At 35.3% G+C, this 27,544-nt stretch overlaps 1 protein-coding gene across 1 annotated transcript; it reads left to right on the forward strand.

Moving 5' to 3' along the window:
* The first annotated feature begins 20,282 nt into the window (after positions 1–20,282).
* Positions 20,283–24,389, forward strand: LOC141586553 (F-box/kelch-repeat protein At3g23880-like). Its single transcript, XM_074407828.1, has 2 exons — positions 20,283–21,761; positions 23,196–24,389. The coding sequence occupies exon 1, from the start codon at positions 20,394–20,396 to the stop codon at positions 21,576–21,578; it is 1,185 nt and encodes a 394-aa protein (XP_074263929.1). The 5' UTR covers positions 20,283–20,393; the 3' UTR covers positions 21,579–21,761; positions 23,196–24,389.
* Positions 24,390–27,544: the final 3,155 nt, after the last annotated feature.

Below are 27,544 nucleotides of genomic sequence, written 5' to 3' on the forward strand. Positions count from 1 at the left end.
TAAGGCATGGTGATCTTATGATTATAAATAGAAGTCATAACCCAAAATCTTTTGATTCCCTTAAGTATTGTCAGAGATAACTCTTAAAAGAGTTTATATTACTGTTTCTACAATAATGATTTATAACCTAAGTTAATGTTTGGAAAATCTTTTAGTTATTATAATATATACTATGTATTTCGTATTTTATATTCAAGTGATGTTTCTAATTTTCATATAAAAACTTTTAAATTTCATTTGACAAAATAATGTCGGTAAAAAAATTATGAAAATAATATTATTAGATTTATGGTAAGAAATGCTATCATTAGAGTATATATAGATTTCATATAATTTGCACATATTAAAGATGGTGTATTTCATAGTATGTTATATCTCCCACATTGAAAAATAATATAGGTGTGATAAATATACTACAATAAAAAATAGAATTTTCCCACATCAAAATATAGCATAAGGTGGGTGATTCTATGAGCATCCTTGGAACTTAGGCATCAACCCAAAATCTTTTGAGTCGCTTAAAATGGAACCGCAAGGGTACCATAGGCAGATTCTTAAAAGTAGGGGTAACATGGAAAATCTGACAAAATTAAGAGGTACCACGGGAAATTTCCGTATCTCAATTATGATAAAAAAAAATTGAAGAAAAACAAAATACAAATATTAATGGAGAGTACTTGATCATATTATTAAATTTAAATATAACTATTAGATATAATGGGTAGCAATTGTCCGTATTCGGTATTCGGGATCTGTTGGATGTCGAACTAAGTGCCAAAAAAATGGTGTAATTCTGAGTATGATATTTGTCCCACATTGAAAAACAATGCAGGTTTGATGAATATATACTACGTATAAATAGTATAATTGTCCCACATCAGAAAAATAATCCAAGTTTGGTGAATATATTACTTATAAATAGTATAATTGTCCCACACCAAAAGATTAGTATAAGGCAGAGTGATTATATGATTATAAATAAGTTAACCCACGTATATATTAATCTTTTTTTTTTAAAGTGATATTTTAATTTTAATAATATGTAAGCAAATCATTAGACATATAATGTAAACATTAAACGCTTATAACGTTTTTTTTGCATTATAAATAAGTTAATTACCCCGTTGCAACGCACGGGCATTCAAACTAGTATATAATATTGCATAATTCTTTCGATTTGATTTAATGCATATATTTAATATATTTATATAAATATATAATCATCTTAAAATTGCATGCCTAAGTAGTAAAAGTAATTTCGTCAGTAAAGAAAAGAATTGTAGTAACATTAGATATAGTTATATGATAGTAATCACTCATTTGAATAGTAAAAGTAACAATATTATCAACGAGATTAGTGAGAGTGCTAGAAACAACAATGGGCGTAGTGAAACAAAATATTAATGCGGCAATAGTGAAAGTAACAATAATTCCGGCGGGAGTAGTGAAATTATCAATATTAATGCGGCAGTAGTGACAGTAACAATAATTACGGCTGGAGTAGTGAAAGTAATAATGATTACAGGCAAGTAGTGAAATGTTATTACTATTGTTTCATTAATAAGAGTAAAATATTAATAACGGGAGTAGTGAATTTGTCTCAAAATTTATTTCATCGTAATTTTAGGATATGTTATAAAAAATATATTAATGATAAATTTATGGGTTATGCAACTTTAAGTAATTTTATTTAATGAAAAAAAAAATTAATAGTAAGTAGAGCTAGCCCGGGCGAAGCCGGGCACCAATACTAGTTCAATAAAAGAGTATAAACCATATTTATACGCAAAATATTATTTGTAGATGCAAACTCTAAGATACCGTAAATTTCATGGATTATAAGTATTAAAACTTCTACTAGTTTTTAACCCGCACAAATTGCGCGGGGTTGCTTTTAAAACATTGTTATTATAAAATTTTTTAAAAATATATGTTATATATGTCATGTTTGTGCCGTTTATAGCTATAGAGGGATATCCCCGTCTATAATGAGAATTTGTGATGTTATAAATCTCATGTTTATAATTTATATATTTAATTGATTATAGGGTGCTTGGATTACTTTTTTCAAAGAATAAAATAGACACATTAAAACCGCTAATTTCTGATATACCTCTTATTATTAATATGTCTCGTACTCTAGATAGATAACTCACTTCTTAAACATCATACTGTCATTTAAATTGTGTTGTTTAATAATCGTGTTTACATAATGTCACCAATCACCCGTCTTGTTTGTTGGCTCGAATCAACTATAAATATCAGAGTTGAACTGAATTGTTTATCTTTAATATTTTTATTTATTAGTAAATTGATAGTTGTATTTAGTATTTCATATTTAACAATGTTTATTAATAAAAATGTGATTTTTATCAATTGTTGTAATATTATTTACTTTAACCAATTATTGTAATTTGTTGTAATTATATTTAATTTTGCCAATTGTTCTAATTAAACTTTTGACTGTATATTGCGGAGTATTTTGTATTGCACAATTTCATAATCGTATTATTTACGTACAGATTTTTTGTTTATAAAAACTAAGGTGAGCAAAGAATAAACAACATAAATCACAAAGAAATTAATTGAGATGTGAACAGGGACGAAGCTAGGGTAAAATTATGACCCGGGCCGATTTCGACTTCGTCCCATGTCTTCACTTTATACAAAGACTTTGGTAACTTACGAAACATACAAATTATTTTTTTTACGTAATTATTAAATTATACATTAGTTTTTTAGAAGGACTTACTCCATATTGATTTTTTATCTAAACGGTGAAACAAATCTAAAATATAAATAATAATAAATGTATTTTAAGAAGATTCTATTGTAAATTAAGGTGAGACGAACGACATAAAACAATCACTATTGGAGTAATGGTAAAATTGTTTACTAAATTAGGCCTATTCCTAATGATAAAAATGGTTCCCTGCTTTTAATTACAAAAATCCAAGTTGATGTTAAAAATATAATAGGTCGAATCGTCGAGGAGTGGAATATACTCAAATTTTAATGCTAAATAAGATTGTTTAAAAAAAAATGAAAAGAAGCGTTGCCAGAGTCGAACATGAGACTTTGTAGAAGTCTCAATACTTGTGTTGAGTGCTTACCGTTGTGCTACTACAGAACATTACTATGTATATTGCCATTTATTATACTTAGCATTGACAAGCTCGCCCGGGCCATGGCCCATTCGGCCAGGGCTGAGCTTCGTCTCTGGATGTGAAGTAATGAGGCCCACCATCATTGCATTTTTGGAAAAAAAAAATTAAAAAATAAACTTGTGTATTATGCAATGGATGCATGAGGTTGTTTTAAGTGTTTTGCTATTTATAAAGATAAGATGATCTACATTAATTAACCCAAATTAACGGCACACACTCGGCTAAATAAATACTTCATCCCACAATCGTAATTGTTTCACTCAACCCTAAACACTAATTATTCTCAGCCTCCTCCATCTTCAACCCATCTTCTATATATCTTCCCACCTCCCTAATATTGGATTATTTTGTCTTCCTTTCTCACTTTCTTCATTTTATTTTATTTTTATCATTGTTAATAAAATCTACTTGATGAACATTTTAATTTTTAATTTTTGTTTTCTTTGATATTATTGATAAATAAATATTGAATTTTGATAAATTTTAAAATTTAGTTTTTTTTCCAAATAATAAATGAAGTTCTTGAAATATAATGGAGTAGTAATTTATAACGTATTATCAAACAAAAAGTAAAAGTATGAAAACAGTTGAATTTTAGAGAACAAAATGCTTTTTGCAAGTGGGAAAATTGTACATGATGACGTGGATCAATCTCATGGTTTTAAATGATCTTGTAGGGTCGGGGTCAGGTACGAACTAAAGTTCGGTGCGAACCGTACGAACTGACCCCCCTATATAACAGACGAAATTCTCAGTTCTTCGTTCCTCTTTCGAACACCATTAATGCGATAACAAATTCTCATCTTGATTTCTTCGTTTCTCTTTCCGACACCATTACTGCGCATCAATCAAACTCCATTATTGCACCTCGGAATACAAATTCAAGGTAAGTTTTAATTCAGATTTTGAAACAATTCCAATTTAAAAACTTAGGGTTTATTTAAAAATTTAACTTGATTAGTTTTTTGGTTTAAGATGGTATTTTGTGGTTTTGATTCTAGATTTGTTGGTTCATTAGTTGATTAAAATTATTGTGATCGAAAAATTAGAGTTTCTTTGATGATAGAACCATCTGATTTGGGTAATAATCTAACAAGAACGAATTTTTATTTCAGATGGTAATAATTGAAGAAGAAGATTCGGTAATGGCGAAGTTATAGGTAACTCTTGTTGCATGTTCTTTGTATCCAAAGCAAGTTAAAGATGTGTATGTATGTAGATGTATGAATGTGTCTTCAAATCTTGTTGTTTACATATAATTTGAAGAAGGGAATTATCGTGATACATTATTTTATTATTCTTGCTAATTGTGACCCAAAATAAGTTGCTTTCATTGGTGTGTGTATCTAGGTAGTTGAGGATGTGTTTTGTCAATATTAAAAAATGTATGATTGTAAATTTGCGGGGAGTATTACTTTGATCGACTTAGATATTAAGGCCCTGTTTGGATTTTGAGATTCTGTTTGGATAAAGCGTCGTAGTTGATTTCGGGATCCTGGGTTTCGTTTGTAAGTAACGACTATCAATTATGGTCTAAAAAGTGTATCTGACCACCGAAGGTGTGTTTGTAGAAGCACTTAAAACTGTATCTAGCTACCCTTAGATAGCATAGAGGGAATGGGATGAAAATAGTGCAATAAACAAAAGGTAGCAAAGTGTATATAGCTTCACAAATGAGTGTATATAACTACGTAGACGATTGTATGTAACTTGACAAATTAAAATTACGTGTTCCACTACCTAGGATTTTTGGATTATGTTTGATTCCAGAATTCAGTTCTTTTCTTCGATTTTCTGTGCAGACATTGTAGAAGTTACTAATGTGCAAGCGTCTTCAAGTAATTCAAAAGAAAATCAATTGCTTGTCACTAATGTACCAGGTATTAAATTGTAGCTTCTAATTAAGTAATGTATTGTCTAAGAAGCTTGTGTAGGTGGTAATGAGATAAAATTAAAATCATTTCCTTTTTTTTTTTTTTTTTTTTTTTTTTTTTGATGTTGTAGCCACCCCAGAAGTTGATTTCGATAATCAAATAGTGGGATTGCCAAGATGCTCGGCGAGAATTAAAACCAGCATTGTGGATGAAATTTGCAACTTTGGAAGAAGGCATACATTTTTATGAGGAATATGCCAAGGTTTGTGGGTTCCTTAGTAGATTAGACTCAACAAAATTAGTTGACGGGATAGTTACACACAAGTGGTGCGTGTGTAATAAACAAGGCAAAAGTAATCACAAGGGTACAAAAAGGAAGAGGACCCTTACGCGAATTGGTTGTCAGGCTAAGGTTAGTTTTAGAAGAATTCAAACGGGTGAATACGAGATTTATGATTTTGTTGAGGTTCACTCACATGCTATGAATACGCCAACAACTATGATACATTTGAAACCATGTAGGGATTTAAACTTGGTTCACAAAAAAATGATAATGGATAATGCTCATGTAAACCATGGTCCTGTGCAAACATTTAGGATGTTCAAACAGTATGTGAAGGGATACAAAAATGTGGGTGCTTCTTTACAAGATTTCAAAAATTTTTCAAGGGATGTAAAGAAATACATCAAAGAATATGATGCCCAGATGTTAATAGAGAACTTCATGCAGAAAAAGGCTATGTCTCCATCTTTCTATTTTGACTTTGATGTGGACGATCAAAGCAGAATAACTAAGCTTTTCTGGGCAGATCCAATATCACTTAAAAATTATGCCCTTTTTGGTGATGTTGTTTCTGTTGATGCCACTTATAACTTCAACCAATATAAAATGGTGTTTGTCCCTTTCACGGGTGTTGATAACCATAAGGGTTGCGTTACTTTTGCAGCGGGTTTGATACGAAACGAAAATGCAGAATCATTTTCGTGGTTGTTTCAAAATTTTGTAACGGCTATGGGTAATCGCTATCCTATTACTATAATAACTGATCAATGTAGAGGCATCAAAAAAGCTGTTAAGGGTGTGTTTGGTGACAAAACACGCCACCGATTGTGTATGTGGCATATAATGAAGAAGTTGCCTGACAAGGTTGGTCCATCGATTTCCCAAGACACAACTTTTTTGAAGGAAATTAACTCAGTTGTTTGGGATGTAGAAATCACTCCAGAAGATTTTGAATCAAAATGGAATTCGATAATTTCCTCATATGAGCTTTGTGATAACAAGTGGTTGAAGAAAATGTTTAAGCACCGTGCTCTTTGGATTCGTGCTTACATTAGAGACACATATTTGGGTAGGATTTTGCGCACAACATCAAGATCAGAGTCTGAAAATAGCTTCTTTGGAAACTTCACCAACCCACATGTCACACTTGTCGAGTTTTGGATGCGTTTCCAAACAGCAATGGATGCTCAGAGATGGAAATATTCTAAGGTAATGGCTGATGATAAGAATTGTTATCCAAAATTGACAACCCCTCTCCTTTTAGAAAAGCAAGCTTCTGAGTTTTACACAATCATTATATTTTATATTTTCTAAGTAGAAGTCCAAGCAGCATGTTATACTTGTGGCCATTTACCATCACCAAATGCAAGTGGTGCGAATGATAATATTTCAATAATTGATCGTGAGAAAGACAAGGAATACAAAGTTGATTTAAGTGATAATAAGTTCTCTTGTTCTTGTAAGATGTTTGAAAGAATTGGGATACTCTGTAGGCACATTTTATGGGTGTTGAAAGATAGGGGATTTGATCATATACCTAAAGAGTATTTAGCATTGAGATGGAGCAAATCTGCAACCTCCCACCCTCTTTCTCTTGTTGTTGGAAAACTGTACTAGCGATTGTGTGTCAATCGAAAGTCGCGAGAACAATATAAGTGAATTATGGTCGGAGGTATTTAGTGCAGTCTCACTTGTTGAGGATAGTGAGGAACATTCTGATGCGCTATTTCAATTGCTCCGGAGTTTCAATGAAAAGTTGATTATTTCAATTAAGTCGGGAAAGTCAAAAGATAAGAAAGCTGAGATTGAGATGCTTCTTGGGTCAAAAATTCCAACTGAAAGTTCTTGTTTTACCACGAGAGAAGTGCAAGAATAAGGGATCGGGAAAGAGGATAACATCAAACAAGGAAAAGGCAGTCTTGGAAAATGCAAAGCCTACGAGAAAATGCCGTGCTTGCGGTGAAATGAGTAACTATGATAGTAGAAATTGCCGAGTCGACTCCTTGAAACTGAATTCGGTGGGTTTTGGTTTATGTGGCATTTGTAGATGTCACTCAAAAAAGTCTGTTATGTTTTGTAATGTTATGTACTCACTTAAAAAACCGATTTCAATGGGTTTTTGGTTTATGTAGTTTTTGGAAAGACTGGTTTTGTATAAACTTCCAACTTTTTTTTTTTTTATGTACGTTTTTCGTTGTTGTTTTTTTTTTGTTTTTATTTTTATACTGACTATGGATTGACGGAGTATAGAGGGGGTTAGTGTATACATTGTATTCAAATAGGGAGGTGGCCTGACTAGAGTGTATGTAGCTGCGGAAGGAGTGTAACTAGGAGGCAAACAAAGTGTATGTAGCCAACTGAACAAGTGAAACTAGCAGTTAAAAAAATAGGATTCCGAAAAATTGAAAAAGCCAAAATTTAAGATGCAACATCATTTCAATGAACTCTTGAACATCAAATTAAAGTAAGTAAAGACTTCTAAGAAGTATGTTTAATTAACGCATCATGATAGTAGAAATTGCCCAAGTTGCGAAGTGTTATTTGGTTGTCTAATGTCTCACGTTTACTGTTCAAACACTTTGCTTCTCTATTATTATACAAACTTTTATTGTGTACCCTCAAAAGTCGAGGTGTGACACACATAATTAAAAATAAAATATAAATACAAATTGAAGATTAAGTTCTTTATTTTAAAAATTGATGAAACCATGGGAATAGTGAATTGGTGTAGTTTCAATTCTTGAGTAGGTCTTGCTTAAGACGGGTCGAATCTTAAGACGGGTAGTTACACTCACAAAACGAATATGGGGGACAAGTGGGGGCACCCCCATGTGTCTCCCACTATCCTCTATTTGGGCATTTTGTCTCACAAAATGGTATCCGTCTACAACTTAAGACGGATAGTGCCCGTCTTAAGTAAGAATTTGTGTCAATTCTTTTTGGTTGATCTTTATAAAAACAACTTGATAAAAACATTGACTATTTACAACGTTTCTATTTACCACACATTTACACATTTCTCTTGGTTTCACACCAAACATTCATTCGTTCAAAAAAATTCAAACTTAATTGGACGCATTGCATCTCCCTTAATTATTTCTATGCATCAGATTATTTCTGTGCATCAGATTCATAGGATGCACCAAACGTTTCTATGCATCAGATTCATCGGATGCATTGCATCTGCCTTAATTATTTCTATATAAATAGGTTTTCATGTGTTTGTTTCAAAAAACTTCAAACTTAATCTATCTTGAATTCCTCTCAACCATTCTTATACTATAAACTAATTATGTCCGATGCATCCTATGAATCGATGCATCCTATGAATCGATGTAGAATCCTTTGATTCAAGAGAAAGTTTGGACGCCATTCCGAAATATTGTACGTCAAACCTGTGATGTGTATTCTTTATAATTTGCCAAGCACACGAGATGGGTTTGGAAAGGAAACTCTCTCATATGATCTTGTGATTAGTAGAAGTTATTCGGGGTCTTTGGATTAAATTTAGTTCAAGCTATCCACCCGGCTATTTCTTCCAATGGGTCGTTCAAGGGACATGCAATGATTGAGTTTGGAGCGGGAGATGAGCGCGAATGCTTCCGTCAAGCTCGCAAACTGGAGCGCGCTTTTTCTAATAATGAAGCTTCGAGGTGGTGGTTTGAAAACGTTAAACCTCCGTCAGGACCATATTTATGGGTTGCTAATAGAGATGATTTGGGACTGGTCGCATATTTGTATGCTCAGGGGCCTTCCTTTGAGTTCGGGACAGTTCCGCTTGCATGGGAAAACGACCCGGTGGATTGGGTTGAAGGTGATAATGATGTTTTCAGTGATATTCGTTTTGAAATCCGCAATTACTTTCCGGATTATTAATTTGTACTGCACTTTTTATAATGTTGGTTATATTTTATAACTTCAAAGATGGGCTACAATCCACATTTTACAATTTAAAACTATTACGGAGTAGTAGGCAATCAAACCGAGGACAATAGTAACAATAAAAAATCATAGCCGGGTATGTGTATCCACACATCCTTTTATTTTGAAGTATGTTTTGAGTTACCAGATCGAATGTCAGGTCTCTTTGTTGTATCACATCTTCTTCATCGCCTCGACTTTCCATATCTGTTTTTTTCTCGTACTACATTTCAAATTTCTTCACTTTTTGTGTTGTTTATTTGTTATTAAGTGTCAAGCATTATAGTCTGAAGTTTTCCTCATTTACGTTACTCGATTTTATAGACAACTTGATCAAAAGTGTCAAGTATGATAATTTAATACTAATAAGTAATTTCAATTAGCCGGAAAAGTGTATGGTCACAATGAACTCTTGAACATCAAATTACTCCAACCAAATCATTTTTTTTCTTTATTATGGACTCGTGGAATGTAACTACCAGTCCGGAAAAGTGTATGGTCACAATGCGTCATTGTATACTTGTTTATATAAACTAGGAAAACACATCATCTCTTTTATATAAATTTAGTCTTAAATTTTTCATATTCTTAGATGAAAAAATGGACAAAAAGATCTGAATTCTCGTACAAAGATGGCGTTTGTATCGAACATCCTTTTCTAAAAATAATGAAGGAGTGTATCTAGCAGTACGAACAAGTGTAGCTAGCGGTCAAACAAGTGTATCTAGTTGCCCACAGATGTTCCAAGTTATTTCCTTTGAAAGGATACAAACAGCACAAGGAAACTAAAAAATGTGAAATACTAGACAAAAGTCACCCCGACTTAATCAACCTCTTCAAAGTACAACCACTCTTGCAAGAAAAATAAAAATGTGAAGCGATGCCGAATCCTTTGAAATGAGGCTTGATTAAAAAAATGATCCAATAATCTTCATCATCAACCATTGTGAAAAATCGCCTGGAGATTAAAAAAAGAATGACATGAGGTTGAATTATTTTAAAGCAACATATGGAAGTGTAAGGTGTATGTAGTGACAGACTATAGTGTATGTAGCCATCTTAACGAGTGTATCTAGCGGTTCAAAAAACATAATGTAGCCAACCTGAAAAAAGTGATACGTCTTTCAATAGACTAACGGAACTTCATATTTAATTTATAAAGATTACAACTCAAAAAATGTAATCGCAATTCTTTGGTGACAATGTAGGCATCTCGAGGAAAACCGCAAAGTTCACACTCTTCCCTCTTTTTCTCATCACCTCATGATTGAAGTTTTAGTCTTTTCCTTCCTCTTTGTTTCTTCCTTTCGAGTTGAACATTAAATTAATTATAGCATTCCGACACAATAATTCAAACGTGATACGTCTTCAAAAGTAGACTAACGGAATTAAGACTTATAACTTACAAGCAAAGCATAACGCGAAACGAGAGACTATCATGGGAGATCATCTCCCAGAACAATGAAAAAATATTGACTACGAAATCCTAATTTGCTCGCACCTAATATGACTAAACTACCCCTTGTTCAAGTTTTTGACTTTTTTTTTTTTAGTTTAAAAAGTGTATCTAACAATTTAAAAAAGTGTATGTAGCAACCTGAAGGAGTGTATCTAGCAATTAAAAAACTGTACCAACACGAACGACTCCTAAGATGACAAATCAAACATATAAAAATACAGAAAAAGGATACCTGAGAAGTGTTTTTCTCCCATTTTATCAGCTGCAACATAATTTGTCGACGATAAGCAATCAAGTCCTGCAAAACAAAAAAAAGGCAGAAAATTAAGATAAAATGGCAGCCCGAAAGAAGTACATATCCTCCACCAGGGTCCAAGCAGTCTTCATTGTTAGTGATTCTGTTGACTGGACTAGGGATATTCAAGTTGTTCCCATAATTCTTCCCTAAGTGTATTAACGCTAATGTGCTTTTCTTAAAGACAGGGTGCATTTCCCACATAACGGTTTAGCATGGGTGCATTTAGGGTATCATTACAGTCCGTCTACAACAGGTAATGTAAAGCTGGTCGAATCTCTTAAAACATGGGACAGAAATGACAGAAATTTAAGATAAAATGGCAGAAAATTTAAGATAAAACATATATGAATTATCAAGTCCATTAAACTCACTTTGTAATGTTTCTTGTCCATCCACAAATCTGTATTGAACATTGCACCTTCCAGAAACTTCATGACATATACTCATGAGTCAAAACTATTCAAGCAACATATGATATTGAAAATGATATTAAAATAATTAACATTAAGCAAAAAATAACACAAAAATATATAACAAACTAACGTGTTTGCTTCTTTGAGGACATCCTTCACTTTGAGTAGGAAACAAACGATGGCCTTGACGCGCTTGTAACCATTGGTGCTCGGTATCTGATTTGCAACATTGACTATCTGTGAACAACAAACAATCAACAAAAATACTTGTATGAATATCTTAGATTGTGACTTCTAGACTGAATTAAAATAAAAAATGGCGACCATACAATATCCTCCACATAAGTATTATATTCCTCCATGACTTTCTTATCATTTTTCTTATATTTCTTGAGAGAGTCCAAAATGTAGTTCTTCTCCTCCTTGAGATCAGACACACAAGCTAACCAATGGTTACCATCTTTGCCGATTGTCAAAAAAAAAAACCTACATAAAAGCAAAATGATTTACATAGGTAAGTAACTAGGATATGCATGGTAATTAGTATTTTATGCATATATTATCACAGTTTGGACATTAGTAACTTTACCTTCCCAATAGTAGCTCCATCTTTTGGCGTGTAGTGCATCTTAAGATGAGGGCACCAAACAAAGTTTACCTCGTTAACCTTTAATTGTGGCTTAGCATACTGACAAATTAAAAAAATAAGTTAATAAACTATACTAACAAATATATGACATCTGTTTTTTCTTTTGGAACATAGTTGAGATGACATATTATTCCTCACAAAAATGAAGTAAAAAAGGGAAAAGTAAAAAGTAAATTCAAAATGTACTACTTAGATACATACCCTCACAGTTGAAGGCAAGTACGAATATACGGTCGATTATATGTACACATCACACCAAACATGTCAATCACCTACAAATGTAAATATTGTTACAAAATTTTGATCACCTATCTGGTCGATTAAATGAAAAATGTTTATATACTAACCGTATCCCTTATCCATTGACGATTTTGCAAACTTTTCAATGCTTTTCGGCAGACATTCAGTGGCCACGATAATTTCATCCAAATACCTACAAAACAATACAATTAGCACAACTTCTAAAACAAAAATCAAACAAATATGTAATAAAAGTTTAGAAATTACTTGTCATCCTTGCGGGCATTGATTACCCGAGCCAATATTTCGTGTCTAACAACCGACATTGATGGGTATCCTTGGTGGCACCTGCGGGATTCTTTCTTAGATTTTGGAAGTCTTGATTACAAAGCAAAAGACAATAACTCATAGCATGCCCTTGTACCAAAAACCTTAACTTGGTTGTTCTACAAAACAAGGAACATTGATTTATACTACTCATATACATACAAGTAAATAAATAGGGAAAAACATTGTAAAGCAGCTTACATCTTGGAGTCCCAACACACAAGTCCTTCTTTCTCCTTTGTATTTCTCCAACAACCGCATGAGGTAAATTCCTGAATCACTTCCATTACCAAGATTTGACCTCAGAATAATCTCCTCTGGCTTCATGTCACGGATGACTACTATAGACGGCATTTTCTTGAGCAAGCATTTAATAACAAAGTCTTTCTGCATAGGACATATAAATTCAAACATTTCTCAAAAATGCAAATAATATTAATATCGTATGATAGCATCAACAAAACAAGTAATTTGAAATGTGGATACCGTAGGCTCAATACTTGGTGCAAAATTTACCATCTCTGGCCTCATCAAATGCAAGATTTCCAACTTCTTTGTTAGGAAGTTGAAACACATTGCAAATGGCTTCTCAGAAACTATAGGTACAAAGATCTGCAATTGTATAATATTTGTTCTTAAAAAATGTCTATATCAGAAAACCATACAAGAAGGTTAGCAAATGTAAATACTTACCAAAGATGCCCCCGTAAAATTGTCATCAATTTGAGAACTTACTTCACTAGACAATGGGAGATACAACCTAGAAGGTGAAGTATGTGCTCTAATTGTTTCACATTTATTCAAAACGCAACACCAGGCATGTATCACTTGTTTAGGCACTATATCACCTGATACTAGCATCTTCAAATTTGCTCGAGTAAAGCGAAATGTCGTACCAATTTTGAACGGGATCTCCGCATACGTAATTGTTCAATCAAAATGAAATGAGAAAATAAATTAAGAAAAGTAATGACTGTATCTACCTAACTATAAATATGAAATGAAGAATTGTTTGGAATGTATCTAGCAAGAAATTTGAAGTACCGTACAAACCTGTCATCAAAAAATTAGAAAATACATAGTCCAAGTGCTTCTCTCTCATTTTTATTCACCTTGCCGTCAAGTCTGATACTTCTTTGAAGAAAAGGAGATCGAAAAGCTCTGTCGAACTCTAACCCTCTTAGCCCTTGTTGATTCATCGGGGGCAAAGAAAAAAGTGGTACAACTTCAAGTGGCTCCACATTTACATTTATATTTAAAGCATCATCAACGATCTTTTGCAAAACATCTTCTTGTGATTCTGAGCTAATAACTAGTGGGAATTCCGTTGGGGTCAAGGGATCAGGTGATGGACACACAGGAGGAGTAAACACTGGTGGGGAGTCGTGTATAAGCCTTGGCGATCGACGAAATGAGGTTCCGCTTGTCTTTGTTTTCTCAACATTCAACGGTTCGAGACTCCTCCTTTTGTGACTCAGATTCCACAAGGATAGGAGAAGTTAACTTAGACAATTTTTCGGATGGAGCAGTTCTCGCTTTCTTCGGACGCACCATGATGGAATCCACAAGGTTAGCGATTTTTCTTTCTTTACAACGTTTTCATCTCCAACGTGTAAACCATCACACATATTTTTAACAACATCTTCTTCGATTCGAGCTTAGTAGTTTGAATGAAGGTGGTGTAAAAGCTGATGGGGAGTGGTGTGTAAACCTTGGTGATCGACGGATTGAGGTTGAAGCTTCACGCTCTTTTCTCAAAATTCAGAGTTCAAACAAGTCCTTTTGTGATTGAGAGTCCGAAGGATAGGAGAAGTTGACTTTGGCAAGTCCGGAGTGGAGTCTTGGAATTGAAAAGGTTAAGCGATTTTGATTTCTTGAACATTACTCTCCATATGTTCGTCCGCAATGTGTAAACCATCTTCGTGTAACTTTTTCTCAACAACTTGATGTGGTTCTGAACTTTGAAGTTTACATGAAGGGGACTGGTGTGTAAACCTTGGTGATCGACGGAACAAAGTTGAAGCTTTATTTGTTTTATCAATATTCAACGGTTCACACAACTCCTCTTGTGGTAGCGGCGTAAACCGATAGTAGATTTCCCTTTCTTGTTAACATTACTTTGAACATTAACCGGCCGTTTTCCCAAGCGCGTTTCTAATTTTACAACAAAGCTGCCCACAACTCATCTTGATTCAAATGACTTGCCATTTAGCTTAGACCATGGATTAGATTTGATTGTCATGTTCATCGAATTAGAAAGCGCTTCCTTTTCTTTATCTTTTTCGAGTGTCATCATTGTGGTTGTGATGAAGGACGACATGCACCAAGAGCTTCATCCATTAAAGCTAGATGTTGTAAAAGTTTAGAGTCAGGGTGAACAACTTTGGTTGCTTCCAAAGAATTTGTGAACATTGCATAAGAATCTGCAAGAATAGTTGCGGATTCTCGCGTAACCTATGATAGCATTTATCCGCTTAGTATCGGTCGACCGACCTTTGAGGAAGCCTTGAGTTCATCACGGACTCTGTTTTTCTTGATTAGAATACTCGAGCATCGCTGATGAAACAATGAAACTTATCTCCTTAACTACACCCTTGACAATCCGAGGAAGAACGGCTCTGTTCCAAACCCATCTTGCATCTCATTCTTAAGCCTCTCTGAAATTTTAACTTTTGTCCAATTTGCTAGCGTGGGGAAGACACGAGGAAGCGAGAAGAACTTGTAGCACACCCTATCTAAATAACAAAAGACAAAAACCATGATGGGACCTCCAAACCAATCATTCTTCGAACTTCTCCACGAGTCAACACTTTCAATAAACTGTTTTCTGGTAAACCCACTCCAGTTTAACGTTTGAACAGATGAAACATCCTTAAGACATTTCAGGACTCGAAGACTTGCAAGGGTCCCCTTTACACCCATAAGAAAAGTAGAAACAACAAATACAATGAAGTTCCTTTTAAACTGCTCCCTGCCCTCCTTTTGCGTGATAAGCAGACTAAGGATGTCCTTAGTCTCCACCGTGCCGGTTCTTTATCAAATTGTTTCATCCAACTACTCTTCAACTCAAGAAAATCCTTATCTTTATCATTTAAGGAAGCTATTTGGACTTCATTTCCACTGATTGGAATACCGGTCGTCAAATCAATATCTTCATACGTTATATGAAACGACCTTTCATATAAGAGCAAGACGCAGAATTAAACGGGTAACAAGCCAATGACCAAGAGCACCGGCGCCATATCTGTCTTGAGAGTGAGAAGGCCACCAAATCCCATGTCTTTAATATCAGATACTTGTTTCTCACTTAAACCACTGTTGATAAATGACATCAGCATTTTAGGAGACATACGAGTACGTAGAAAACAATGTCCACCACCATCATCATCATTTCTCTTCCTTTTAGTGGTTCTCTTACATAGTTTTGCCTCAGTAATAGCTTGTTCTTTGCTTGTACTCGCACCATGATTGTTGATCGTTAAATCCATCATTTCTGTATATGTAAAACAAGAGATTAGTGTTGTAGGAAAGTGTATGGGAATGCCCAAAGTCGTGAACCCGACAACTACTTTCTTTACCTTGTATGTAGCTTCCCTAAGATGTGTAACTAGACTCAAAACAATGTATATACCTTCAAACAGATAAAACAAGGTAAAAGCTAAATAGCCAAGTTTATCTTCTATCTCCATATTATATTGCTTTATCTTGTAGTTGTATATCTAGCACATTAAGACAATGTATGTAGCTGATCAAATATGTGTGTCTAGCAGTTTAGAAAAGTGTATGTAACTGCCAAAAGTCGTGTATCTCAGAACTAAGAACAGTGTATGTAGCAGACTGAAGATGTGTAACTAGTGACTCCACAAAGTGTATGTATCTTAAAACAGATCAACAGGGTAAAGGATATCTAGCCAACTTTGTCTTGAAGGTCTATATCTATCAGATCAAAAACAGTGTATGTAAATGCCCAAAGTCGTGTAACTAGCAGCTCAAAACAGTGTATATATCTTGAAAAAAATAAACAGAGTAAAGGCTATCTAGCCAAGTTTATCTTCTATCTCCAGATTATATTGCGTTATCTTGTAGTTGTGTAGCTAGCACATTCAAACAGTGTATGTAGCTGATTAAATATGTGTGTCTAGCAGTTTAGAAAAGTGTATGTAACTGCCAAAAGTCATGTATCTCAGAACTAAGGTAAGTCTATCTAGCTGGCAAAACAGTGTATGTAGCAGCCCGAAGATGTGTAACTAGTGACTTCACAAAGTGTATGTATCTTAAAACAAATCAATAGAGAAAAGGTTATCTAGCCAACTTTATCTTATGGGTGTGTATCTGCCAGATCTAAAACAGTGAAATAGGAGTAAGATCGAGCTCTGCTTACTACGTCCTCACTTGCTAGCTCAACATATCATCGAGGAAATGAGGAGTAGGGTGATCGCAGGCTTAACAACGCCAATTAAGCCCACGGATCTAAGGTTCATTCATCTGATTACTGGGAGAGAAGGAGGTTAGGGGTGGATTTCATGAGAGTGGAAATGTCGATTTAGGGTTTCTGATTTTCCCCAATTTGATTTGTGATGTCGATGTATTTCGTTTTGTTCGAATAGTTGGTAGGCATCGGCTAGTGTTGTTTATGTGTGGGTTGGGCTTGTGGTGTATGGTCTGGGCTGTTCTAGTCGGATTCACACAACAAGTCTCATGTATGGTTACGATTTTTCCTTTTATAATACTTACCTTTTACCAAAAAAAAAGATCTAAAACAGTGTATGCAGCTGATTAAAGATGTGTACCTAGTTATTAACTAAAGCGGAACTCGTTAGTAATGGAGAGGGGAGAAAGTGTATCTAGCTAGGTGAAGGTGTGTGTCTAGCAACATCAAAAAAGTGTATCTAGTTAAGAGCGGCAGAATACAAAAAGAAAAGTAGGGGGCAGGGTATCCTAAAAAATGTAACAAAATAAAATTGTAACAACAGAAGGAAGTTTAACAGATGTAAAAGTCAATGAAAACTCATAAGTAAAGAACATTGCATTTGGAAATACATAACAAGTTCATAGAAAAAGTGAACCATTTCATATTGAAAATAAAGTACAGGGATTACATGAAATTTAATATTATCCAAAATGTTAAACTAAGAAGGTTGATAAAGACATCGATTATAATTAATAAACAAGTAGACTTGACTACCTAAAGGGCCACGTTAAAACCTTAACATGCAAAACCCTAATTACAAAAAGTGGGAACACATGAGCTATATATACAACATCAAAGGTAAATCAAGAAAGGATATGTTGTCACGAGTGACTAGTAAGTCCGCAGCAATGCCAATGGCTCTATCTCGTTCCTCACTAGAAGCAGCTAAAACATGCAACGACTCATTCACTTTGGCGCGTGCAACATCATCAAGAACATTAAGATGAGTACTCTGAGATGGATTTTTTGCTTGCTGAAAATGCACTAAGAATTTGGCAATCATATCCTCTGTTAAGAAACATTTGCATGTTTGGAAGACTATTCTAGGACCCCTACGAATAATGCGAACACCATTCACATCATTTATGTCTGATGTAAGCCAATAAGCCATGCTAACACCAGGTGCACTTGGGTGTATCGAAAGCTTGATTGAGCCCAATTTTGACATACGAGCGCCATATGTGCTTTATCTTCATGAAGATCAATTTTAGAGAAGATTTTATGCATAAGATCTTGATTATTAAACACAGAATCATATGCTTGATAGTGACGGCCAGTCACTATAACGTCCTTTAACGGAGAAAACGAGAAACCCATAGCGATTGTTTCTCACCGACATAAAGGGCACGAAACGACCGTTGATCCTCATCAAGAAGATTGACAACACAACCATTGCACCAAGTTGGCATACTTGGATATGAAACAACTGAAAATAGAACTATTAGTGACACAAAAAATTACGAAAATGTGTGTAAGCGACGAATATAAAAAATGGACTAAAAAGTGTATATAGCCACCTAAATGTGTGTTTCTAGAAGCATTTCAAACTGTATCTAGCTACCCAAACAAAAGTTAACAGGGGTGTATCTAGCTTGAGAATTGAGTGTATATACCTATGTGAAGGATTGTATCTAGGTTGAGCAAATAAATTGCGGGGTTTGTATATAGACGACGCTTTTGGTTTTGGTTCATTGAGTCAAAGGTAAATTACATTGTCCATGTTGACCAATATTTTCTCAAATGACAGAATACAAAAAACAAATGAAAAAAGAAAAGTAAGGCAAAAATCAACATTGTAAACAATGTCTAACAATGACAAAGTAAAGTGTATATAGCCGGTGAAGGTGTGTTTCTAAAAGCATTTCAAACTGTATCTACGTACCCCAAGACAAAAATACAGAGAATGAGATGAAATCTGAGGAAATATACAAGTTAATAGGGTGTATCTAGCATAACGAATGAGTGTATACGACAACATAAAGGATTCTATGTAGCTTGACAAGATAAACTCAGGCTTTCACTACCTAGGTTCCAGACAATCAGATTTCGAAAAATAATCGGAACTAAAATTGTATCAACAAATGCACAGCAATAAAGGATTGAACAGTTGTACCAACTAATAGCTTGTGAAAATGAAAATTTAACATTATTATAGTAATGAAAAAGGGAAAAATAATCACAACTGCAGTTGAACAATGAAAATCGGGAAAAATTAGGGTTGCAAAAGGGGGAAACATAAAGTAAGGATCGAAGAAAGATATGCCGTCACCGTCGCAGAGCAGACGAAGATCCGTCGCCGTCGTCGTTAGTTATGAGAGAGAGTGAGAGTGAGTTTTAGTGGGAGAAAGGAAAATAACGGGAGTGTCTAAATCTTATTGAGTATGGGGTTGGGATTTTTAGTTCGCACAGTTCGCACCGAACTTTAGGTTCGCACAGGATCTTATTTCTGATCTTGTATTTATAAAGATAAGATATGTACTACCGCACAAATTTGCGCAGTTGTAAACTACTCCCTCCTATTTACTAAGATGTTCCACAATTCCGAAAATGGCAAATTCACTAAGTTCTTCCACTTTCCTTATTAGTCTATTATTTGTGGTTTTTATGACTTCTGACTCCACATTCTCTCTCTTATTTTCATTTTCCTCCATTTTCCACAACAAATTTCCTTCCTCTTAAAAACTCCCCAAAAAGTAATGTGGAAGATCATAATGAATCGGATCGGAGGGAGTAGTTAATGGTCTTTTCAACTTTCCCCAATCAAAAACAAGTGTATTCTTCTGCGTTTAAAATCAACTAGTTTTAAACCCGTACAAAATTGCACGGGTATGTATTTGGGCCGATATTAATATTTTTGGATGCATTTTTTTTTTCATTTCTATTGTAATTATCTAGTTGTTCTAAATCAGTGATTAAATTGCACGGGTATGTATTTGAGCCGGTATTAATGTTTTTGGATGACATTTTTTTTTTGCATTTCTATTGTAATCATTTAGTTGGTCTAAATTAATTTCATTTATTCCGAATGTAAAATTATTTCATAGTATTTTTGCTAAGACGGAAATTGTCGCATGTTTGTATTGGCGGACGATTTGAAGAAATTAATTCTTTGCACACTAACGGGTCCCACCATAACTTGATTTAAAAAAAAAAAACACTGTACAAATGACGTGGCGCGTCCTGCATTCAACATTGTCTTCTGAATTAATAAAGATTCCAAAATCCCTAAATCCCTAATCGCCCATCCTCATCCTGTCGCCGTTTACTGCGAAACTAATTGCTGTAAAGACAATGAAGACAAGTAAGAATCCCACTTCGTCATCCAACTACTTACCACCTGAAGTTTGGGCTCAGATCTTGTCAACATTACCGGCGAAAACCCTAATTCAATTCAGGTGCGTATGTAAATCTTGGTGCTCTATTATTGATAACCCTGATTTCATCGACATGCATGCTCAAATCAATTATGAAAATAATGCGAGTAATAAATTATTGGTAGCTCTCGAGGGTATGGGAAAGTTTGGAGATCAAGGATGTTTGTTGACAGTTCGTGATGCTCAAACTCTTCGGAAAATCGATCACATTTTTAGAATAAATTCGCACAATTACCGTCTTATAGGTAGTTGTAATGGGTTGCTTTTAGTGAAAAAATCTGGTTCTACTTATAACAAGGAAGAATTAAGATTGTGGAACCCTTGTATTCGCAAATCATTGTTACTTCCCACTTGCCCACTTCGCAGTCGACACTTTTTGTTCGACGGCCTTAGTTGCTATTTGCTTGGGGTTGCCCCCTGTAGTAAGGATTATAAAGTTGTTGCGTTTGAATTGGACAATAGTTTGGGTAAAGGGAATGAAAAAATGTATTTTTCGGTTTATACTCTCAGTAATCAACAATGGACTGTCAGAAATACTTTCAATACCAGTAATCTGAACACTAATAATACGTATGGGCTGTTTTATTATTTATCAACTGCTGTTTTCTTACGAGGGGCAGCATACTGGCTTGGAAATAATGATAAACGAATAGATGGATTGACTCATCTTGCTTCCTTTGACTTTGATAAGGAAAATGTCACCTTTTTGGAACTGCCTTTTAGTTGGGACCTAAACACAGTTGCGTTTCCGTTTCTTCTCGGAGAATCATTAGCTGTTTTCAGTATTTCCGTGGCAACGTCCAGCATCTGGGTGCTACAACAGGACAACAAAAAGGGGCCATGGACTTTATGGTTTTCGGGAAAATCAAGTGAGAATGGCTATCAAGTCTTCAGTTCGTGCTATATACAATGTCAACAGGTGTTCTATTGTGAGACTGATGGTGGCTATTTTGTTTGTGGGAACAATGCTTATTATATAGGTAGTTGCCAAGTGGAGCCGTTCAAAAGATCTATGAGCTTTCATTTAAACTTGGAAACGTATTCCGAGAGCTTGGTGTTGTTCAAAGGATATGGAGCCCGTGATTTAAGGTCCTTCCCATGAATAAGAGAGTTTTGGCTGTTAGTCAACCAACCTTGCATATATCAATTGTGATCATTCCGCTTGCTCTTTGAGAAGCTAGAATTCGTGTTATTCTCGCATATTGCCTTAGGCCTTAGCTTCTTTCTTCTTGGCATTCCTTGGCTGTGTATGTCTTGAATATTTCAGATACATGTCTACATAATGGTATGCATATTTTTTTCTGTCTTTCTCCCATTTATTTAGATATTCTTCGTGATTGTTGATTTCTAATAGAATTCTTGATGGAATATAAGGTCAATTATTCACCCATTTTCACAATTAAACAGCTGCCTATGTTAAAACCATTACTGAAAATTTGCTGCAACTTTGCAATATATATGAAGCTCGCTGTCATTCTTGAGAATTGACCTGAAGTCAGATAAATTGTTGTACATCTGCGAATCTCTCTCGTATGAATGAAAGAGCATACATGCGGAGTAATAGGACTATAGGAGTATAAATATTGGTACAAGTGATTCGAATTGGTTACTTGAGATGTTCTGGGTACTCATTTTGACATGCCAACAGGGAAATAATTAGGAATCCATAAAATGTGATTGTTCTTTTCAACTCTAAGGGTCCGTTTGGATACAATTTTAGGAGGGAAGGGGAGGGGAGGGGGAGTGAGGGGAGGTGAAGGGAGGGGAGAGAAGGGGAGGGCAAATGGGATGTGGGTGTTTGGATAACAAAAATTATGAAGGGAAATGGAAGGGGAGGAAGGAGGGAGATGAAGAATGGATGGAGGATTGAAGGATGGTGGTGGTATAATTAGAGTCCAAATAATGTTTTCTTTCCAAATCTTGCCACCCTTGGAAAGATTATAGTTTGTTCTATATGAGGGAAAATAAGTCCTCTCATTTCTCTCCCCTTCCATTTCCTTTCTCCCATATTTTTTATCCAAACAAGGGAAATTAAATCCCTCCCTTTCCCTCCCCTCCCCTTCTCCCCAATTCCTTCAATCCAAACGGACCCTAAGTTGCAAATGATGGTTTGAAGTTTCACATCTTGTTATATGAGTGATTCGTCCGCAAGGGGCTTTTGTTTTTTTTATGTTAGTTCATTTGAGTGTGCTTGTCCTTTACAAGGTGAAAAGATCAATATGAAGCGAGAGTTACGAGAGTTGGGTATACAACCTATGGTAATGGGTAAGCAATGTTTTTCCTTTGGATGTAAACAGTTTAGTCGCTCTATTGTCTACTTAGTGTTCAGTACCTCATTGACAGTATTGTTATATTAGGTGGCAATGTAGCACGCCAGTTGATAAGGTTGTTTAGAGTGGTACCCATAAGTCCATAGCTCAAACTGTCCGCATCAAACTAGTCATTGTGGCTATTTAACTAATAAATAACCAGTAATATGGCACATTTTCTTCAGGTTTGTTGTAGCCTGTGGTTCAATTCAAAACCTGATCTGCTGTCCTAATTCATCAGTTTGTTTGAACTAATTGCTTCAGTAACATTCTTTTGTCCATGCAACACAACAAAAGTATTAGATGCGTATATGGTGTAATATTGGTTGAACTATCCAATATTGTAAATTGGCGTAATCTATTCTTTAGTACTTTTATATTGCGTTGTATTTTAATGTCTTGCTGAGCAGTTAAGTATTGTATGGTGATGGGGAGCTGTGAGCTCAGGATATTCTCCCAAGGCTGTCCGTCAAAACTCTGCTGAGATTCAGGTGCGTTTGTAGACTGGTGCTCTGTTGATGACCCTGGTTTCGGATCAAGTAGGTTACAATACGTGGAGCTCTCACATTACAGAAAGTTACTCATCTCTTCAAAACTTCAGAATTATACAGGTTGCTAAGGAGTAGTAATGAGTTGGTTTTTCTGGGATTGGTCACCAGTTGAAACTTCGGAACCCCTTTCTTAAAAAATGTGTGCCTTCCCCTCCCTTATCCTTTCGCTGACAGTGAAGGTTAGTCTTTTCAAGTACCAGGGAGGTGTCGTTCGCAATCTACTCATTCAAGGGTGATTTGTGGAGGACCAAAATCTGTAGAGGGATAGCTTTCTCCAAACATGATTTTATAGAGGAAATAGGTTTTATTTACTTTCAAGGAGCTGCATATTGGAGTGAATATGATCCGTATTAGCCATCCAAACATTGCAGCTCAATAGAGACCCACCTTGCTTTCTTTGACTTTGATATTGTCCTACCTGATTGCATAGTTGGTGTCGCCGGTCTAATGCATGGAACATGACTCGATGTTATTTTCTTCTTGGGGAGTCATTAACGTCGTGTGTTAGTTGTACCTGGAATTGTGGAATATGGAAAAGGATGGCAAACAGTGATAATGGAGATTATGGTTTTCGGAGGACTCTAGCAGAGACTATTATCATTCCTTCAAAGAGCAAGGTAAACATTCCAATAGTGGCTAATCGTTTCTTTATGGGGAGAATTCTTGTATGATTACCAATCAGCGTTTCTAGCCATTGGGGAAAACTATGAGTCGTTAGATAGCTTTAGAATCTTATGTTGAAGAATTAGGGTGACGGCAGAAGCCTAAGCGATTCCGGCGTAGTCATCGTAATCAACGGTAGAGGACTAGGCGGCGGGAACGGTAAATCTACATGGTATGTTACTATGTTGAAGAATTAGGGTTTTTGTGTTTATATTGTGGAAATGTTAATGTTTTTGGTTGATTTTTGAATGTTGTATGTCCTGGTTGCTAATAAGCATATGATTATGTAATTATATGGTGACGGAACGGATTTTATATTGAAGAGGTTATCTCCAATGACTTTCACACCAATTGAGTGGTTGCCCGGACATTATTTATAGCCTTTTTGAGAAGTAGATATGCTGTCAGTTGTGTAGTGGGCAACTTGAGTACTACTAATCAATGTGGTCACTGAATCTTTGATTTCCATATTTGGCAATATCGGAGTAATTTCTGATTTGTATCATCCCGTGTTACAGAATTATAGGAAAATGTCTGTCACTTGTTAGTGGCTTCCATTTACAGTTTGTCTTGGATATATTTTTTTCATCATCTATTTCCGCTAGACTCCTAAATTTTGTGTTTTTTGTTTGCTACTAAATGGTATTTGTGAACAGAGCATCCGCAAAGGTGGGGAGGTGCCTCCCCATATGTCCTCTCTCTCTTCATATGGGGCTCCTCATTGTTGCACAAAGTTCCCCAATATTTGGGGTTCCACTGTTTTTAGAGGAGCTCCCAAAAAAAAAGTAAGGCAATTTGTGTTACTTTTGGGGAGGTTCCCAAATTTTTGTGTGTGAATTGAGAGCATCCGCAAAGGTGAGGCTCCCCATAATTTCTCTTTCCCTTTTTTATTCGTCCACCTCATTTTCCACTAACTTTTTCATTTACCCTCCCCATTTCATAATTACATCAATGCAACAATGGGGTTCCCCAATTCACACACAAAAATTTGGGAAGCTCCCCAAAAGTAACAAAAATTGCCTTACTTTTTTTGTTGGGGACCTTCCCTAAAAACAGTGGAACCCCAAGAAATGGGGAGGTTGGTGCAACAATGGGGTTGCTCATTTGAGGAAAGATAAGGCAAAAGGGGAGCTTATTTCCCTCCTTTGCGGATGCTCTGAGGAACCCCATTGTTGCATAAATGTAATTATGAAATGGGGAGGGTAAATGGAAAAGTTAGTGGAAAATGAGGTGGACGAATAAGAAAAGGAAAGATAAGATATGGGGAGCCTCACCTTTGCGGATGCTCGGATTCCATTTGGTCCTTGTCCTCTGTCAATTCACTGAACTGTGGTCATGTAGGTGTTGGTAGCTTAAGTACATTTGAGTTTATATGGCGCCTCTTTTGTGCTTATTCTCGGTCTATTACGCTCATTATATGCCAGTATATTGTGTCTTACTCAACTCTGTGGTTCTTTCATTAAAGAGATATGCTTAAAAGCGATACTTTGTCGCATTTTCTATGGAAAATGCTGCTGACAGTTGGCCAATACTATTCCTGCTGGTGTTTTTTTTCCTCTTCTACTTCCCTTCCCATTTCCCATTTCCTGCTCAATGTAACCCTCTGCAATAAATATGATAGTGTCATTCTTGAGATTTACACTGAAGTCAGATGACTTGCGATACATCTGTAAAATCTATCTTATATGAATGAATGAGCTTGCATTTTGAGTCTAATCTGTACTGGTACGAGTGATCTGACTTTGTCAGTTGATATGTTCTGGCTACTCATTTGACGTGCTAGCAGGGAACTCACTGAAATCCGTACTTACGTGATTGTTGTTTTTGAATTGAAGCTGGTTTATGATGATTATGAGTTTCATATCTTGTACCTGAGTGATTCATATGCAAGGGGCCTTTGCTTTGTTCTGACTTTTGGTTGAATTTCAACTGATCAGTTAAGTTGACAATTTCTGCAGGTCTGTTGTTTGTAACTTATGGTTAAGTTTAATCTAGTCTTTTCACACATTAGTACATTACACAGTTTCGCGTTGAGCCGATCATGGAGTATGGAACATTATCTGCTAAACTTTTCTACTTTAATTGATGGCCTTTTTTACTCTTAATTGTTACTTGTTAGCATATTTTTTAGCTGCTTTTCTACTTTTGTTGAATGGCGAGTGATATTAACTCAGCTGCGGCGCAATATGCTACGAGTACAGGGGATATTGTCAACGATGGCATCACTCCCTGTAGCTCTTTTTGCAACTTGTGTTTTTTCTCATTCAAAAACACGGTGATGATTCCGTTGGTAAAATTAGCCCCATGTCTTCTAAGAAATTTAAATGTTTGGTTCACACTTCACACCATTCACATCAATCGGAACTAGAAATTTTACTTGACGAAAAAGAGACGGGAGGTTTAATTTTTATCCGTGATATAATGATTTGATATTATTAGTAGTATTATATTTGATATTTTATATTAGTTTCGTGATAAGAAAAACTCCATTAAATAATCCAATAAACATTCGGTTGGATAATACTTGATCGAGTCAATTTAAGGTACGAGTCAATCCCAAGTGCAAGTGTGCAACAGGTCAAATATGGATCGGATATTCGGATTAGTTTTGCGGGGTCTAGATAGGGCTGAGCATCGATTCAAAAACGGATCAGATCGGACTAGACCGAAGACCGAAAAAATAAATTTAGTGAGCGAAGACCCAACCTAAAAGTTCCGGTCTTGGACCGGAGCAAACCCGAATTTTTCTGTCCGGGCCGATTTTTGACCAAAATGCGCCGAAAAATACGATTCGTCGCTATTTAGTAAATTCATCAAATTAAACAAAATGGGTATTTGAATTATTTATTTAATTTAAATAATTGCTATAGTTGATTTTATAGTGAGATTTTAGCGTAAAATATTTGATTCATCTAGGAAGTTTCAAAAAATATATGTGAAAGTCATAGACTCCATTCAGCCCGGACATAAAATAACCGGCAAACCGCATCAGACCGAAAACCAAAACTCTAAAAGACAAGAACCGAGGACCAGATCTAAAAGAATTCAATCCAAATTCAGTTAAGTTCAGTTCATTTTACGGGACTGAACCTAACCCTAACATGGTAGATCTAGATGAGAGATTGAGAGCTTATCATAACTTCCCCGCCTCCCTAATCTCTCATCCTCATTTCTCAACTTGTTGCGGTTTACTGCGTCACATAGCTTTGAAAACAATGAAGAGAAGAATCCCACAACTTCATCGAAATTGTCCTACCTTTCAACACAAATTTTCACTTTAAGCATACACTATTTTTTAAAACTGTAGACATATAATGCTTCTTTTCTAAAATGAGAATTAATAATACAAATGGGTGGAAAATGGATAAAAAACCTTTATTAGACATTTGACCAATACATTTCCCAAAAACATCGGATTCCTATCAAAACACACTTTCGAAGCATTTCATCTTGCATTGCATTTACTAATTTACTCCATTGTATTCAACTATTCATTGCATTAGTCTTTTAAATTTCACCAATCATAAACACAAGTGTATTCTGCT

This window comes from Silene latifolia, chromosome 6, assembly GCF_048544455.1.
Source record: "Silene latifolia isolate original U9 population chromosome 6, ASM4854445v1, whole genome shotgun sequence".
NCBI classification, from domain to species: Eukaryota; Viridiplantae; Streptophyta; class Magnoliopsida; order Caryophyllales; family Caryophyllaceae; genus Silene; species Silene latifolia.